The sequence below is a fragment of the Teleopsis dalmanni genome, chromosome X (assembly GCF_002237135.1).
Source record: "Teleopsis dalmanni isolate 2A chromosome X, ASM223713v2, whole genome shotgun sequence".
Taxonomy (NCBI): Eukaryota; Metazoa; Arthropoda; class Insecta; order Diptera; family Diopsidae; genus Teleopsis; species Teleopsis dalmanni.
This window is the reverse complement of record NC_051848.1, coordinates 14689868-14705512: the sequence shown is the minus strand read 5'-3', so window position 1 is coordinate 14705512 and position 15645 is coordinate 14689868. Positions and strand designations below refer to the sequence as shown.

General features: G+C 31.1%; 3 protein-coding genes across 3 annotated transcripts; all 3 read right to left on the bottom strand.

The window, feature by feature from the left end:
* Positions 1-844: 844 nt before the first annotated feature.
* LOC119689612 lies at positions 845-2015 on the bottom strand. The gene is made up of 2 exons (XM_038104478.1): positions 1545-2015; positions 845-1357 (listed from the first exon to the last, which is right to left on the bottom strand). The coding sequence occupies exons 1-2, from the start codon at positions 1831-1833 to the stop codon at positions 921-923; spliced, it is 726 nt and encodes a 241-aa protein (XP_037960406.1). The 5' UTR covers positions 1834-2015; the 3' UTR covers positions 845-920.
* A 5547-nt stretch (positions 2016-7562) lies between these two features.
* LOC119690224 (uncharacterized protein At4g17910) lies at positions 7563-10328 on the bottom strand. The gene is made up of 2 exons (XM_038105239.1): positions 9155-10328; positions 7563-8315 (listed from the first exon to the last, which is right to left on the bottom strand). Exons 1-2 carry the CDS (start codon positions 10005-10007, stop codon positions 7636-7638), a joined length of 1533 nt encoding a protein of 510 aa, XP_037961167.1. The 5' UTR covers positions 10008-10328; the 3' UTR covers positions 7563-7635.
* Positions 10329-11394: 1066 nt separating this feature from the next.
* LOC119689213 (EGF domain-specific O-linked N-acetylglucosamine transferase) lies at positions 11395-13890 on the bottom strand. Its single transcript, XM_038103994.1, has 3 exons — positions 12252-13890; positions 11958-12175; positions 11395-11898 (listed from the first exon to the last, which is right to left on the bottom strand). Exons 1-3 carry the CDS (start codon positions 13296-13298, stop codon positions 11502-11504), a joined length of 1662 nt encoding a protein of 553 aa, XP_037959922.1. The 5' UTR covers positions 13299-13890; the 3' UTR covers positions 11395-11501.
* Positions 13891-15645: the final 1755 nt, after the last annotated feature.

The window sequence follows — 15645 nt, the reverse complement described above, 5'->3', positions numbered from 1 at the left end:
GAATTATATTAACTTATTAATTAAGTACTAAATCTCACAGTTCAGCTGCACTTGGAAATTCCAACATAATTTACATAATTGTTAAGATCTTCTTGCCCCTTGAATAAATCATAGCTAAGATCAACGATCTACACTATCTTTATCGTAAATTGCTTAAAAATTGCGTCTAAAAAACATTAAAGAACAGTCGTACTAAGTAGCCAATTGCGTCCTACAATTGCAATCCATCCAAAGTACTTTACATATAACACTGCTAAAGTAACTAGCATAGACAATTACTTACTCTATTTTGCCAAAGAATATTTTACAAGATATCTTAACCTCCATTCTGTACTCTTTTAGGTTGACACTTTAGTAATTAATACATATTTTTCAAACTATGTGGCATAAACCTCCACAATTCCACAAGTGCTGTCCTAATAAGGCACAAACCAATTCCTCTCTCATATCTTTCTACAACTATACTAATTTTGACGGAGAATCTAGTATGTATTGGTAATCGAGTCTGTCCGCAAGGCAGTTGAGTAGGTGACTTGGTCAACTTTAGTGTAGTGACATTCGGTTTAATTTTGCTAGAGATAACATTCCATCGAACCATGAATGAAAAACTATTTTATTCCTCAGGTTTTTTCAAAGATGAGTCGTGTGCATGATATTAAAAGCATTTGCTTCACACAACAACTTATGAGTCTTCAACTTCCTGTATGATTCCTTGCTTTCAGCATGAAGACCGCAATTTTCCATTTACAGCAATAACGGAATTAGACAGTGCTAAACACCTCTTGTAATGATAACTCAAAAATATAAAAAAGTGTTCTTGTACTTCCAATTAAATTAATGTATTTAATTTATTACAATATATGTAAGGCAATAAATGAAATAATTGAAATTACTAACGTTTTAGAATCCAACAGAGCCACTTAATGAGTATTTAAGGTTTCAAAAGGCATTATAACGCCGTTGGGCAAGACCACAAATATAAGGTTTGGTTTTCCACATTTCTTTGGGGGTTGCTTACAACCGGTTGAACTTTTAAAAATCTCATAAATTTCACATCCGTCCTTATTACAATGCATGCGAGTCCAAAGCCAGTTAGAACTACCTCCTTTATTTGTCTGAAAGCCCAGTTTCTCTTTAATTTTTCTGCAAGCCAATGAACATAAAGAAAACGAACGTGGTAATGGTGCCTTGCGAGAACACACTGAGGTTTGCGATTTTTTTCTTCCACAAGTACAACCTCCTGTTTTGACAGACTTGGAGCCACACAATGCATCTACAATAGGTATAGACGCCTTACTTTTACCACCGCTGCATTTCTTCTTCAATATCGAAGATGGCTTGTTGCCTGAGTTGCATGCTTTAATAAAAAAAAATGTATTAGTACTTCGGGGAATAGATTATATAGAAAATTTAAATTATAAAAACAAATTAAACCTATAAATTAATTAAATTTATTTATAAAATTTTCTAAACTCTTCTTAAGCTCCATACATCTACTATTTCATCTCTCTTGAAGCTTAGCTAATATGAAGTAATCAACTTACATTTTGAAGAACCAGCTAAATTAATATCCAAATTTGAAGGGCAGGGAGTTGGCTGCACAGATAACGCACATTCGCCACAAGTACAGTCATCAAGTAAATTAAAACCCCCATGTGCTCCTAATAATTGTAACACATGATCAAAGGAACATAAAGCTGGCTCATCAGGGAAAGGTCCTAATCCATCGATCACTGGTGTTTGATTCTTTTTACTCGTTTTCACTAGTTCGACGCATTTTATTTTTGGTCCTCCTTTACGAGGACAGACACTGGCCTTCGAGCAAGCACTCATATTGATTCTGTGAAGGTGCAACTATTTATGTTGGGATAAAAAGTTTATTTTCATATGTTTTTAAACGGATATATTGTACTATATGCGATCTGAACTATCGACATATTAGTTACAAGATAAATTTTGAAATTATCACTCTTGCAATTTTGTTCTAAATTTTTTTTTTATTTTTTTATGATTTGACATACAATTTAGAAAACAATTTTTAAAATTTCTGAAGTATTTAAATCAATTTTTCTACTTCAATATATATTTAGATATTAGAATAATTTAATGTAAATCATATTAATGTCTATGTTTATACAATATATCAAGAAAATATGATATTGTTTTTTTTATCAAACCCTACATTTTATATTTTATATTTTCTTATGACAGTTCTATATGATCTATAGACTTTCATGTACTTTGTCGAAAAAGCTGTTACGTATTCTTCAAGGATTCTACACCAATATAGTTCCTTATTTTGTATGTCATCATTCCGTCTATCGTCTTTAAATACTCAATCGACATTTTTTGAAGGCTGAAGTGTGGCCTTCATCCAAGTCCTTCAACAAATTTTTTTTTAAGACCACAACTGTAGGTCTCAATCACCTTGCTTAAAGTGGTAGTTTTAGCTTCGCGAACAAAAAAAAATTCACTTGGAGCCATATCAGGTCAATATGGAGTTTAATGAAACAAATGAAAAATGAAAATGAAATAAAAAACTCTGTCATAACAATTCCTTTCTGCCATCGCACAACACTCAAAAGTATAATTCCAAAGTTAGTTGATATAAACACTTTCAATCACAGAACCAACTCAAATTTCGCATTTTTGTTGTAGTTGTAGCTTAATGAGATCCATATAGGAGAAGGCATGAGAGGAATTAGGAAACACAAATGTTTCCTACATGGATTGAAATATCGATTAAGAACAGTTAGTAAAAAGAGGAGAGGTTGTTTCGGAAACGGAATGGATGAGAGATAAATGAGATTTTACTAAAATCCCAACAGAAACTATACCAGCATATCACATGATAGCACAGTACATATAGTGCTACAAACTATAAAAAAACCATAGTGGTGATAGCTCTTCACGCGCGTTTTACAAATTACAATTTCTGGAACTTTTTACACCGAATGCAAATATATTATTATTATTAAATAATAGGCTATGAATGCACCGCCATCTAAAAGATCTATCGTGCGCCTAAAGGCCCAATTAAAACAATTCTAGACTATTTATAAATCTCGTAATTGCTGTAGGCTTAATTTCAAGTAGATTTTGTTACTCACGTTCACATTATAAGTTGTTTATGAAGCTAATGCCTTTCGATAATGCCTTTATATACTATATACATATTATTTTTTAGTTACAAAAATGTATTTATTGAATCGTTTCAATTTAGCCTAATCAATAAGTTTATATATACATACTACGATGAATTATAAAATGACTTGTAAATTATTTTAAGCGCCTATGATGTTCAAATATAATATTAAGCTGTGACTTAATTTCATTGCATTAATAATTATATACATATATATATAAATCTTGAAAACCAACAAAATCGTTAAAAACGACACGTAAACATACAAATACATAATTCAGGTCTTTGATAAAGACTAAATCATTGTTTTTATTAAAAATGAATATAAGAAGTAAGAACAGTATATAATCTAGTCCCACTATGTAAGGTAAAAATTTAAGATATAGAGTATACACTAACCATTTTATTTGGCGCCTGTAAGTAATAATAAATAATTCACATAGAGATAGTCGAAAGCCACTTCAAACCGTTAATAGCAGACGGCATGCTTGATGATTACTCCGAGCACTATATGAATAGAATAAATTATTACTGTAATAAATTTTAATCGATTTTATGTTATATTGATATGAGATATTTATATATAGCTATATTTTTTAAGCATATCAAATAAACAATTGGAACGATTGAAATAACTTTAGTATCTCGTCATAAAAATAGAGCGATTATCTATAAAGGAGGTGATATGTTATATATAATTACCTTCACCATATGAACAGTTTAGTAATCTAATACGAGTATCAGTAATAACTAAAATAATTTCTCAAAAAATTTAAAAAAAGTCCATAAATTTTTTTTTTACTGATTTGTTTAGCGAATCATTTATATAGCGATATATTATCAGTAACATAGCGTATTGGAAATTAAGCTACGGAGTACTGTTCATTAAAATATACATGTACTTAATTGATTAGTTCAAAATATTATTAGTAAATAAGTAAGTACATACAAACCGTTTATATAATACGTAATAATATAAACATACCTGGAATGACAAATTTACTTATAGAAAAATAGATATCACATATCGACGACTATGTCAACGTGAAGAAATGGGGATAAGAAGTGAGATTCGATATGCAATGAAATAAGGTAATAAGAATGACAAGAAGAAGAGAAAAGTGAGCGTTAGATTTAGTCCAAATAAATAGTCCATTAAGGGCCAGAACCCATCTATGCTATCTATGTTTAGTAATTGATTTTAGTTAATCAGACGATAATAGTTTTAATTCGAATAAAAACACTAATGGTAACAAATGGAGTAATTTAAAAGAGTAATAAAACTAATAACCTTACACATTTCACATCTTCAAAATTTTAAAACAATATTTCTTTATATAACTTTAATGTGATTATTTCAAAAAAAAAAAGGGAATGAATGAACGGGAGACCTTATATTGCTTTCCAAAAGTGGACAAAATGTCGATGATTTCCATGATCACACATTCGATGCAAGTATACCTATAGAAAATTTTCATACAATTCTTCAGGCAAAAATGTATGTTAATGAAAGATATTCCATAGAACCCCTCAAAAATTAGTAACGCCAAATCGTCATCATAATTATATATATGCAATAGTCAAGCAGTTCCACAATCTATCCAGTGTTATATCACTAAATCTAAAATGGTCTGATACTGCCACGTTTTTTCTGAGCTCGAAATGTTAGCACATTTTGCCATTGAAACGCTAATTTAGAAATGATACATAGAATACCTAGCAAAAATTGCAAAATACGTATTATCACTTAATGATAATGCAACCTCAACCTAAAGTTAATTAATCGGCCTAAAGCGCCGATAATTATATAGTTCATTAATCCATTCATCTACTATTGCTAACGCAGTGTCATAGTTAGGAAATATTTTTTTGAATTGTTTATTTTTTATATTCATTATATGCAAGATCACTTCAGACACACTTTTAGCGGAGGGCACTACCCCATATAAGCCTATGCCCATGACATACAGAGTGAAACCTAATCTATATGCTAATTTAAATACTAAATTTAATTAAACTTTACTTCATTTCAACGTTTCTATCTTATCAATTACATTTTGAGGCTTTTCTCACTTTGTAACCAACAGCCACTACGATTAAAGGCGACATTGCCATATACGACATATGTGATAACGTTATACAAATTATTGATAATGAAATTCGGAGCTCTTCATAATAGCTGTTTAATTTACAATCTCATTTTTATTGATTTTAATAAAAACGCTCTATCATTCTCATAATTTTTTTATCTTAAATCTTCAGAAATTTTTGACATATTTTCAAATGTTCATAAACAAACGATTAATTGTTTTTAGGCCTATTTTTAGTCCAGTATGTAGAATTACATTCATGTTTATCAATTAATAATAATACGTAATAAATTTTTTTTTAATAATTAATCATATAAGACGTATAAGAAAATATTGATCAATTCTAAAGGACAGTATTCATTAGGAGTTGTTTACCTAAAGTTATCGATCAATTTTTAAAAATTTTCACATTCTCGAATTGAATACTAACTACTTGTGATGTTAACATTTTAAAAATATTTTCATACTTACTAGTTAGCTCTCTTGCTCTTTATATTACAAAGAACTTCTATAAAAGATATTCAATCGTATCGGTCAGTCATCAGTCATCGTAATATCAAACTCATTAGCTTTAAAAACCAAATGTTGTTCAATACCTCATCAGACCCTGTCTCTATTTATGAGAAACTCATATCATAAAAAACCTATAGCATCGTATGGTTGCAAAATATGACATCTGACCACCAACATGAAATCTACTTGCTGTATTACAGCATAAAATCTGAAAAAAAATTGGTGACCCTCTATAAAAAATAAGACATAATACTCGTAATGAATACGGGCAAAACTATTTAAAAAACGAAGAATACAATGGCTAATATATTTCCCCAAAACGGAGCAGCTGAATTACAAATAATACCTCACTCTTTTTTAGCGACCTGCACAGAATAAACAAAGTCAACTATGTCGGAAAGGAAGTACGGCTTCATCCCGTGCTGCTTTTTTATTTTACTGGATTTACGTTTGGCTAACTATCTTGGTTTCTGTTTGATTTTGTTTAGATAATAGCTCAAATCGGCAAGAATAATATAAATCCGTAAAAATTTATCCGTGCAAAAGGCGTTGCAGTTATGAGTCGGATCTTTCATTATAAAATCAAATACAACACAGAAATTAGGGTTTGGGATTTTAATTTTTTTTCTTATTTTCAGTACAAAGAGATTTCAATTGATTCCAAGCCTTATAGTGATCATCAGTTGTAGTATCATTCGTTTGTAAACAAAAATTCAGAATTTTGAATGAGTCTTCTACTTCATCCTTGGAAGGCTGATAAATAATTTCAACCACCGAACTCTTATCATCACTTTCCGTTTCGCTTAGAATCGGATCCTCATCTGTAGAAAAGCTTGATGTACAAATTTCTTTGTCAAGCTCAATGTAATGACATTTGCACAAATAAGCAATACAAGAAAACGGACTTCCCCTAACACCAAAATGGACTCATACCTGAAACAAAAATTCGACTTAGAGAATTCACTTTCCCATATTCCCATTGGCTCGTGACAATATTTTTATTCGAGTTATAGAGAAATTCGTGTTATAGAAGTTCGAGTAATGGAAGCAGAGTTATGTGTAATTTGCTCTCTAAAACGCTGTTGCACTCTTTTTAGCTCCAGTTATAGAAAATTCGAGTAATAGAAGTTCGAGTTATGGAAGTTTCGCTTTGTCTGTGTTTTTTACGAAATCATGCATTCATGACTAAAAAGATTGTGTTTTCAATAAAATATAATATAAAAAATATTATAGGATATATAATAAAAATATATAACATATAATATATAACTTATTATAATGTAATGGTTATAGTTGCATTGAACGATTATAATAAGAATAACTAGGAGAACTATTATTAGCACTTTATTTGTGATTCTCAATTTCATCCAAACTTTCGACTAAGAATTTTTTAGATCAAATATCTATTTATTTAATTAAAAAAAAATCAGATACTGTGTATTAATAATGAATTATTCAATAAAGAACAAACAAACTCAAAGCGGTATAAGCAACAGCGCAGTCAAGAAAACATCAGATCTCTCCAGAAAATCTTTGAAATCCCTTTATAATTATTGGTATTACATTTTTGAGCTATTTCATCAATCCACACAAACTGGTTTTAAAGACTGACTATCTTTTGACTTAGACTTTTTGAAAAAAGTTTTCTGAAATATGTTCCTCTACTCCTTGGCGAAATCGTCACCACAACTTCTGATATAATAGATAAAATGTAACATTAATAAACACCTGAATTAACATCCAAAAAAATTTAATATCAATTTAATATAAAATGTTAATACAATATAAAACAACTACATAATATATATTATCACAATAACTTAACAATGCATAAAATCTTTGCTTATTTAAAATAAATTAGTCTTAAAACTAAACATACCGTAGAAGTTACGCAATTTTTATACCAAAACTACGAAGAATATACACAAATCCAGTGGATAGGCCAGTATAAAGCATAAGTATACCAATGCCTTGAATTGCGGTACGATGCTCAGGTTTAAGGAATATATTAACAAGTCCAGTTAATACATTAGAGAGTAAAAAATATAGTAATCCGTTTTGATTTAAAGCCTCTACAAATGGAGGTAATTCGTGTCGATATTGTAGAGTCTGCATTTTACCTACATCATTTTTGCCATGTTCGGTATCAGCTTGTACAGAAGTTGGACTGTGTATTGGCCAAATGGTGTTCAACACCAAATCGAACATAATAGTAAAGAACAAAGTTATTGTAAGACTGATAGCCATTGTCCATATAGCATAGCTTATATTACAGGTTACACGTGCTATACCTATAATAACTACACAAGGGCACAATACTATCCAGAGGCAGAGCGCAACCACTGCCATATACTTCAATTTTCGCATGTATTGTCGATAATTTAGTGGTTTATTTGATTGTAGACATTTGCCTAAAAACATCGATACTAGATATATACCAATAAATCCAGGAATGGCACATACACCTTCACGATTGGATGTTAGAAAAGAGATTCGGTGTACATTGCTGTCCATAACAAACTCTGCAACGCCATTCTGTAGCATAACTTCATGCGCAATCAGCACAGCTGTACCGAAATGGATGATAGAATAAAATTATCATTAATATTAAATAAAGTTATTGTTAATATAAAATAAGTAAAAGAAGTTATAAAAATAATTGTGATACACTGTATATATTGATTAATATATATATTTCAGTTTGAAAACAAATATTCATAATAATATTAATATAGATAAGCCCATTAACATATGGATCCACGGCGTATAGGTACAAAGTCTTGAGGTACCATCAACCAAACAAATATTAGTGTGCAAGAGGTATTATCGCATTGCTGATAGCGTTGGTATCGCTAATGGAATATAAAAGCCATTAAGAGCGTATCAATAGTAGGAACAGCAGTTGGGTTTTTTATGATAATTTTATGGAAAATGTTTAACTGTTTTTTTATTGGAATTAAAACGATAATAGTTGTAAATTGGTTACTTAACTAAGTTAAATTTATGGAAAAATATTTAAAATTACTTTAATTGAACTTTGCAAAATCCTTTAAAACTTTATCATTAAAGGCAGATTATGTAAGGATATAAAAACTGTTATCCATGCTCTGGATATATATGTTCCTGCATATAAGTGAGCACTACACGCTATTTCAATACGTTAATAGATTTTTATGAAAAGGAAATTCAATTATTTTCAGTTTATTTCTTTTTTTCTTTTGTTTTGATTTTAGCCTAAAAAATACAAATAATTAAATAATAAGCTCAAAAATGTACTGAGCAGAGATATAAACAGATAAAATGCATATGTCTGCATATGTCTTTAAATTAAAAGGAAATTATAGTTACTTAACGCAATAAGTAGTTGTTTAAATCATTTATTTGGCTATTTTTACTTCATACTTACCACATCCCAGTGGCAGCAACAGGTTATCATTATTGACTACACTACTAAGCAGTGTACCAAACAATTTTGTAAATCCAAGTGTAAAGAATGCATTTAAATGTGTGCCATATTCATGCTCATCTTGGCTGTATTTTATGACCATAATAACTACAGTACGGGCTAGACCCAAAAATAACAGCGGCAATACATTTCCCCACATACGTACTAGGTCCTTGTTTGTTTTAGGGCGTCGCGACACACTACCCATGGTAAACACAAAAAGTCCAATGCCAGTATCCATTAAACCAACTCCATAACGTCTCGTTTTACGAAAGTCACTGGGAAAAGATTTGAAATCAATCGCTAATATACAAATAGAAGTTAAGAAATTAGTTGTGGCTCGCGACAGAGTCAACATACACGGACGTGTTCCAATTTCGAAAACTCGCATTTTTGCCATTTGCCAACATTTTGTTCGCCAAACTAACAACAGCATACCTGCAGTCATTACTACAACAACATATTCAACTGCTTCATTGGCAACATTAACACTGAGTATGGTGGGAACGGTGATTATCAGAAATTCAAATATGAATACCGCCTTTATATTCGAATCAACATTATTCGTTTTCAAATGTGTTATTATGCGAGCAAAACCAAACCAAAAAACTATTGGAGCTATTGTCCAAAATATGTGCGATATTTTCCATAGTGTATCAAAAGAGTAGGTCATTTCCCTCTGCTCGTCAACATAATCTAAATAGCTGTCCGTGGAGTTAAAGCAATATAGACGCGACGCTCGCAAAAAGCAACTGAAATCGAGCGGACACGTATTGCCCAAATGACTCGAGTCGACCTGGCAGGTTTCCATCATCTTGCTATATTTTTATGGTGCGTCAATAAATTTGATAAACAAAACTACTAAATTCATAAGCCACAAACTGTGTACACATACATAGCCACAAATAGTGCCTTTCGCAGTTTTCGTAGTTGGCGTTTGTTTAGTTGCCTTCACAAATTTAGTAGTTCGTAGTTCGTAGTACGTTTAAAGAGATAATCAACGTATTGATAAGAAATTATGCAAAACTTCTAATATTTCAACGCCACAATGTATACAATTATTTTCCACCTGCGAAGCCGTCAAAAATGGTAAACAAAGGCCGGCTGTCAAATTCTGAGTTTAGCTGTGTTCAGTGTGTACTTGCAAATGTCAAAATATCTTTCCAATCTGCTACATTATGGAAGCAGACAAGAGTATAAATAAGAATAAGAATTTTGAATTACTATTTAATTTTAAATATTTAAGATTCAATGTTTAAATACTTAAATAATTGTTTCACATTTTCGCATAATTTTAAAGTTTAAAAGAGATTCTGTTTACATAGAATCTTCGGAAATTACTTATTTCCGTTACATTCCGATATTTTAAACTAGTTCTTTCATATCACACTATTACATTATTTGTATTTCGGATAACTTCTTTGAAACTTTCACCTTTCATGATATATGTTAATTATTATAAAACGGAAATGATTTGTCGTCTATAATATTTTTTTCATTGTCTCTTCTAAGAATTACTTATAATAATTGAATTTCAATTAAGCTAGCGTTGATCTGACACTGGTTCTATTAAAATTCAGACTCTATGCAAAGCCCGTTTTCTTTCATCTACTTATACTACCAACCTTTGTCGTTTTAACCTAACAACATATTCCTGATTAAGATAATAATTTAAGCTTTTGGTGCAGTGCTCATATCTGTAGTTATCAGTATTAATGGTTTAAGATAAGATCACTACTTATTTTAATCCGTACCATTTTGATATTGTTGTGTTTTAACAAGTGATGAAATTGACGACTGCGATTGATGGTTTGGATAGATGAGTAACTTCGCGACGTTGACCCGACCACTTCTGCAACCGTTTTTTGTGTTTAGTGTGGAACTCCAAAGGGATTCATAAGTGGCACTAAATCGAAATGCATAGTTCTTAATAAAGGCCCACCCAGCTCCTCTTAAAATTACAACATTTTATGTACTCAACTTATTAAATGTCATTGAGTGCGAAATCTCATAATGACCACAGCTACAATAAGGAATTAATTAAGCCAACTAATATTGAAATCTGATAGTCTTTACTAAATAATAATCATTTACTTGCTCGATCAAATTATTTACTATCCTTATCTTTACTAAAATCCAATCGTTATAGAGAAATTCGTGGGAGTTCTACTAAATAAGGATACAGTTATTAATTTGTTTTCAACTTTTTAATAAAAATATATCAGATCATTCAAGATTAAAATCACAAATTTAGAAATTAATTTACGTTATTTAATACAAAATGGAAGCATTCCGTGTTTCAGCCTAATTATAACTCATCCTTGTCCATACTGACATCATCAGGCACAGTTTCCTGATACTTTTGATATTCTGGATGGGAGCGAACATGTTTTGCTGCAAGTGCAACCAAACGAGCGAATTCTGTACGATCAAATGAATAATTTGTAAATTTTGCATGTGCGCCACCCTGGGGATGATGACCCTCATCTTGTGGATAGGCCAATTCACGATCTTGCCACGTAATATAATTCACACCACGCAATCGCGCCAAATCCTTATAACAATTCGGATCTTCACAATTGTGTAGCTCAAATATTGTCGCCCAATTCGGCAGAAATAGTAGATGAGTTAGACCCGCACCATGCATACCAATTAGCACATCTGTGTTGCGAGTTATCGCCAATTGATCTTTGAAACCAATCGCTCTATAAGCACATATTAATTATATAAACCCTAAGCAAAATTTGCAGACTCTAATTGTTACCTTTCGAATGATACACGTCGTACTACATAATCCTCGTCGCCCCTAAGCTCTTCCAATAGGTCAGCTTCATTGAGTACCTGACGGTACGTGGTAAGACGCGACAAAAATGTTATGCGTACTTTTTTACGTTTCAATGGCGGCTGAAACGGTATTTGTAACCGATGAAGTACAAATTCTGAGAAGGCACGAAACAGTCCACTATTTTGACAACCTTGTATCTATATCAGACGAATTGGAAAGAGAAACCAATTTAATAAATTATTGTTTTATATAAATTTGAATTGTGTCACCTACGATGGGCGTATTGTAGAACAAACCAAATATCATACGAGGCAGCAGCGGCAACACCACATTACGAAAACAGACACGCTTGCCTTTGATATCGTTCAGCGTCCATACCGGCTTTTTAGTAAATGCTTTAAACGTTTCAGCGAATGGTGACTCATACGGATAAGTCTCCCAGATTATGATTTGTGTGTTCGTAACAAATGCTGATGTGTGCGTTTGATTAACAAATAATGAAACATACAAATTAAAGAAATCACAAAAATGGTGATACATATTAAATGTGGAATCGATTTTCATAATAAATGTGGGCGTATTAACTGTCATATCACAATTATCGCCGGTTAATAGCGGCATAGGCAACTCATCGAAGTTGCGTAGCTCAGGTGCCCATGATTGTAACGCACTCATGTGATCCATTTCAACCTTAAGCCGTGTGCGATTCAAACTGCAATGACCGACCAATTGCCCAAGTCGCAGCACATCCATATTATACCGTATCATTTCTTTGCGGTGTATTAGGTCACGAAAATCGAACATCAAATTTCTACCACGACAGAAACGCAAATACTTCGTGCATTCCAACGACGAATCTGTAAAGTATTTTGGCTCACACATGACGCTGAGCTCTTCAATTTGTTGCTTTATATAGCCAAAATCGGTTTGATAGTAGAATGTTTCCACTTGCGCAGATTTGCTGCGCACCCAGCCTGTGTGATCGCCAGGACATATGGGAGTCTGAAAGCGGTCTGTTGCACTGCAGCCAACTTCGTGGCCCCAACATGCTGTTGACCTGCCATCAACAACTGACAATGACACATTCTCAGGCAGTTGACAGTGGTTGGCGGATTGTTGGCAATATGCTTTTAGTTCGGTAAATGTGTTGAGGTAGCGTTTCAAGTGCTCATAAGGCAAATCAGGCAATTTAAAGTTGTTCGGATATTTTGTGACCTCAGTATTTATTGTGCTTGAGCACAGAAGCTGTAGAAGCAGGATAATCAGTATGGTAAGCCGTGTTGGCATTTTCGTATATATACATTTTATATTATTGTGCATGTTTACTTTTAAATAATAATACTAATATATTAAGTACTTCGTTGCTTGGTACTCTTTTTGCGCAAAAGTTAACTATCCAATCACAGCGTCAGTTTCATCTTCTTCGTCTTTTGTTTTTATTCTAAGTACAGATTCTACGAATTCACTGGTTCAGCGTTGGCGTTGCATCTTGCTATTTTGTTGATGATCTCATCTTCAACGTGCAGATGCTAAAGTTAATTATGTTAAGTTAATAACTTATTTAATAGCTCACGTTTTATCCAGCGAATCTACACTTATCTGTTGTGCCAACTTCAATACCGTGATTTTTATGATTTATACATCAGCTACGCCTCACAAAACTCAATACTCGTTTGCCCGGTCTGGTTCTGCCTTCGAGCACACACACAACGCTCCAGACGAAACACGAGCAAACAATACACGGGCAAACGGCGGGCAGCATTGTTTTCATAATTTTGTTTACATTTAAGCTGAAAGCTACACACTTCACAAAGTGCAAAAGGAGCAAAAGAGACGGGAGAAGAGCACAACATAAGGCAAACGTACGCATAAGAACAAGAAACATAACGCGCAAAGCACAATTTACAGGCTGAAACGTAGCAAAAAAATATGTAGTAGATATTTATGAAAATACATTATTCATAAAAAATCATTATATCTATTATATAATTAATACATTGTTTTATTAAATAATTTATTATTTGCTGAAACATTAATTAATAAATTAAATATAAAGAACGAAGATAAAATAAAAAAACTATTGGAAAGACGAACCAATATAACTTGCGTATAATATCATGTTTCCACTGCTTACTTAATAAGTTACTTAAATAACTTTTTTGTTTTCATTTTCAAAAAATTATGTGAAATAACTTTAATGTGTCACAAAGTTGTTTGAAAGTTTTCTCAGAATTTCTGTTTGTTTAAAAAAAATTCACTTAATAATATATCACACAAAAAAATAAATACCTGTTAATATATTAAATCAAAATATATATATAAGGACGTCTAGTCATAGTAAAACTCCTGTAAAAATGACAAAAAAAAAATAATTACCTATTAATAAATTTAATTAAAATATATAAATATATATATATGTTCCACGTCTACTCTAATAAAGTGTCGGATGACGCTCTTCACACATATTTTCATGGAACAGCTTTATGTAGTCTTGTGAGTACAGCTGTTTTTGAAAAACAAAACAGAAATAGAAGTTGAAAAAAGCGCGAAATAAAATGTGAAAAACAAAGAAAGTTTTATAATAATAAGTGCAAATATTTTTAAATATTATTTAAAATGCATTTATTTAAATTTTATTTTAATAAAATGACCTAACTGTTGGAAATTAAATTTAATAAAAAAATTTTATTTTATGTAATAATTACAGACATATCTCACTATCTCGAAGTATATTAATTAGTTTATATTCTGGCTGTGTTATATTACTAAGTTCACTTTACAAAATATTTATTATGTTATTTTGATCCATTGATTTATTTATATTGATTTATTTATATCAATTAATACAATTAAAATTTCGGAATTTTTTTACTTTAACCAGTGTTGCGCAAATAAACAATTCAAAAATTTTAATTCAAACCAAAACAGCTGATTCACGCATCAAACCAAATTTTACTTAAATTAAACAACATTTTCAAATTTCGACAGGAATGTTACGCTCTCTTAGATGTTTTCATGTACTCAACAATTTGCTGGTGGAAGGTATTTGTGGATACATAGTGTTATTCGAAGTTACTACCAGTAGCTCGTGAAACAGACATAATACATAACAATTATTATAATTTTCGTCACAAAATTTTTTCAAATATCATCTGCAATACAGAATAATTTATATTTGCCTGCATTTTAGAGAATTCTGCTTCGAAACATTTTAAAGTGACAACAATGATGCGTGCAATAGTTGATGAAAACAAAACAGAAATTTAATTATTAAATAAAGTTTTTAATTAACAATTTTTTATAATAGTTACTATTCTACATCGTTATAATCACAAAATTTGTTAATTGAAGTTACGGTATAAGTGTAAACGGTATATAAATATAACTATCAAGCATTTCATATCACAACAGCACTGTTACATATTTCGATAAACTTAACCTTATATAATATAGATCTGACTAAATTTCATTTATAAATTTTTTCTAAAACATACGTTTCAAAAATATATTTTAAATTAGGTTCTAAATAAAATTAGTATTAATTAACGATAAATTCGTTTTTAGACACACCTTAAGATATACTGAGGTAAATAACGTATTTCTTTTCATTCAGACCGTAAAAGTGGCGAAATTGATAAAAACTTTCAACGAATTAAAGTTAGGGGTA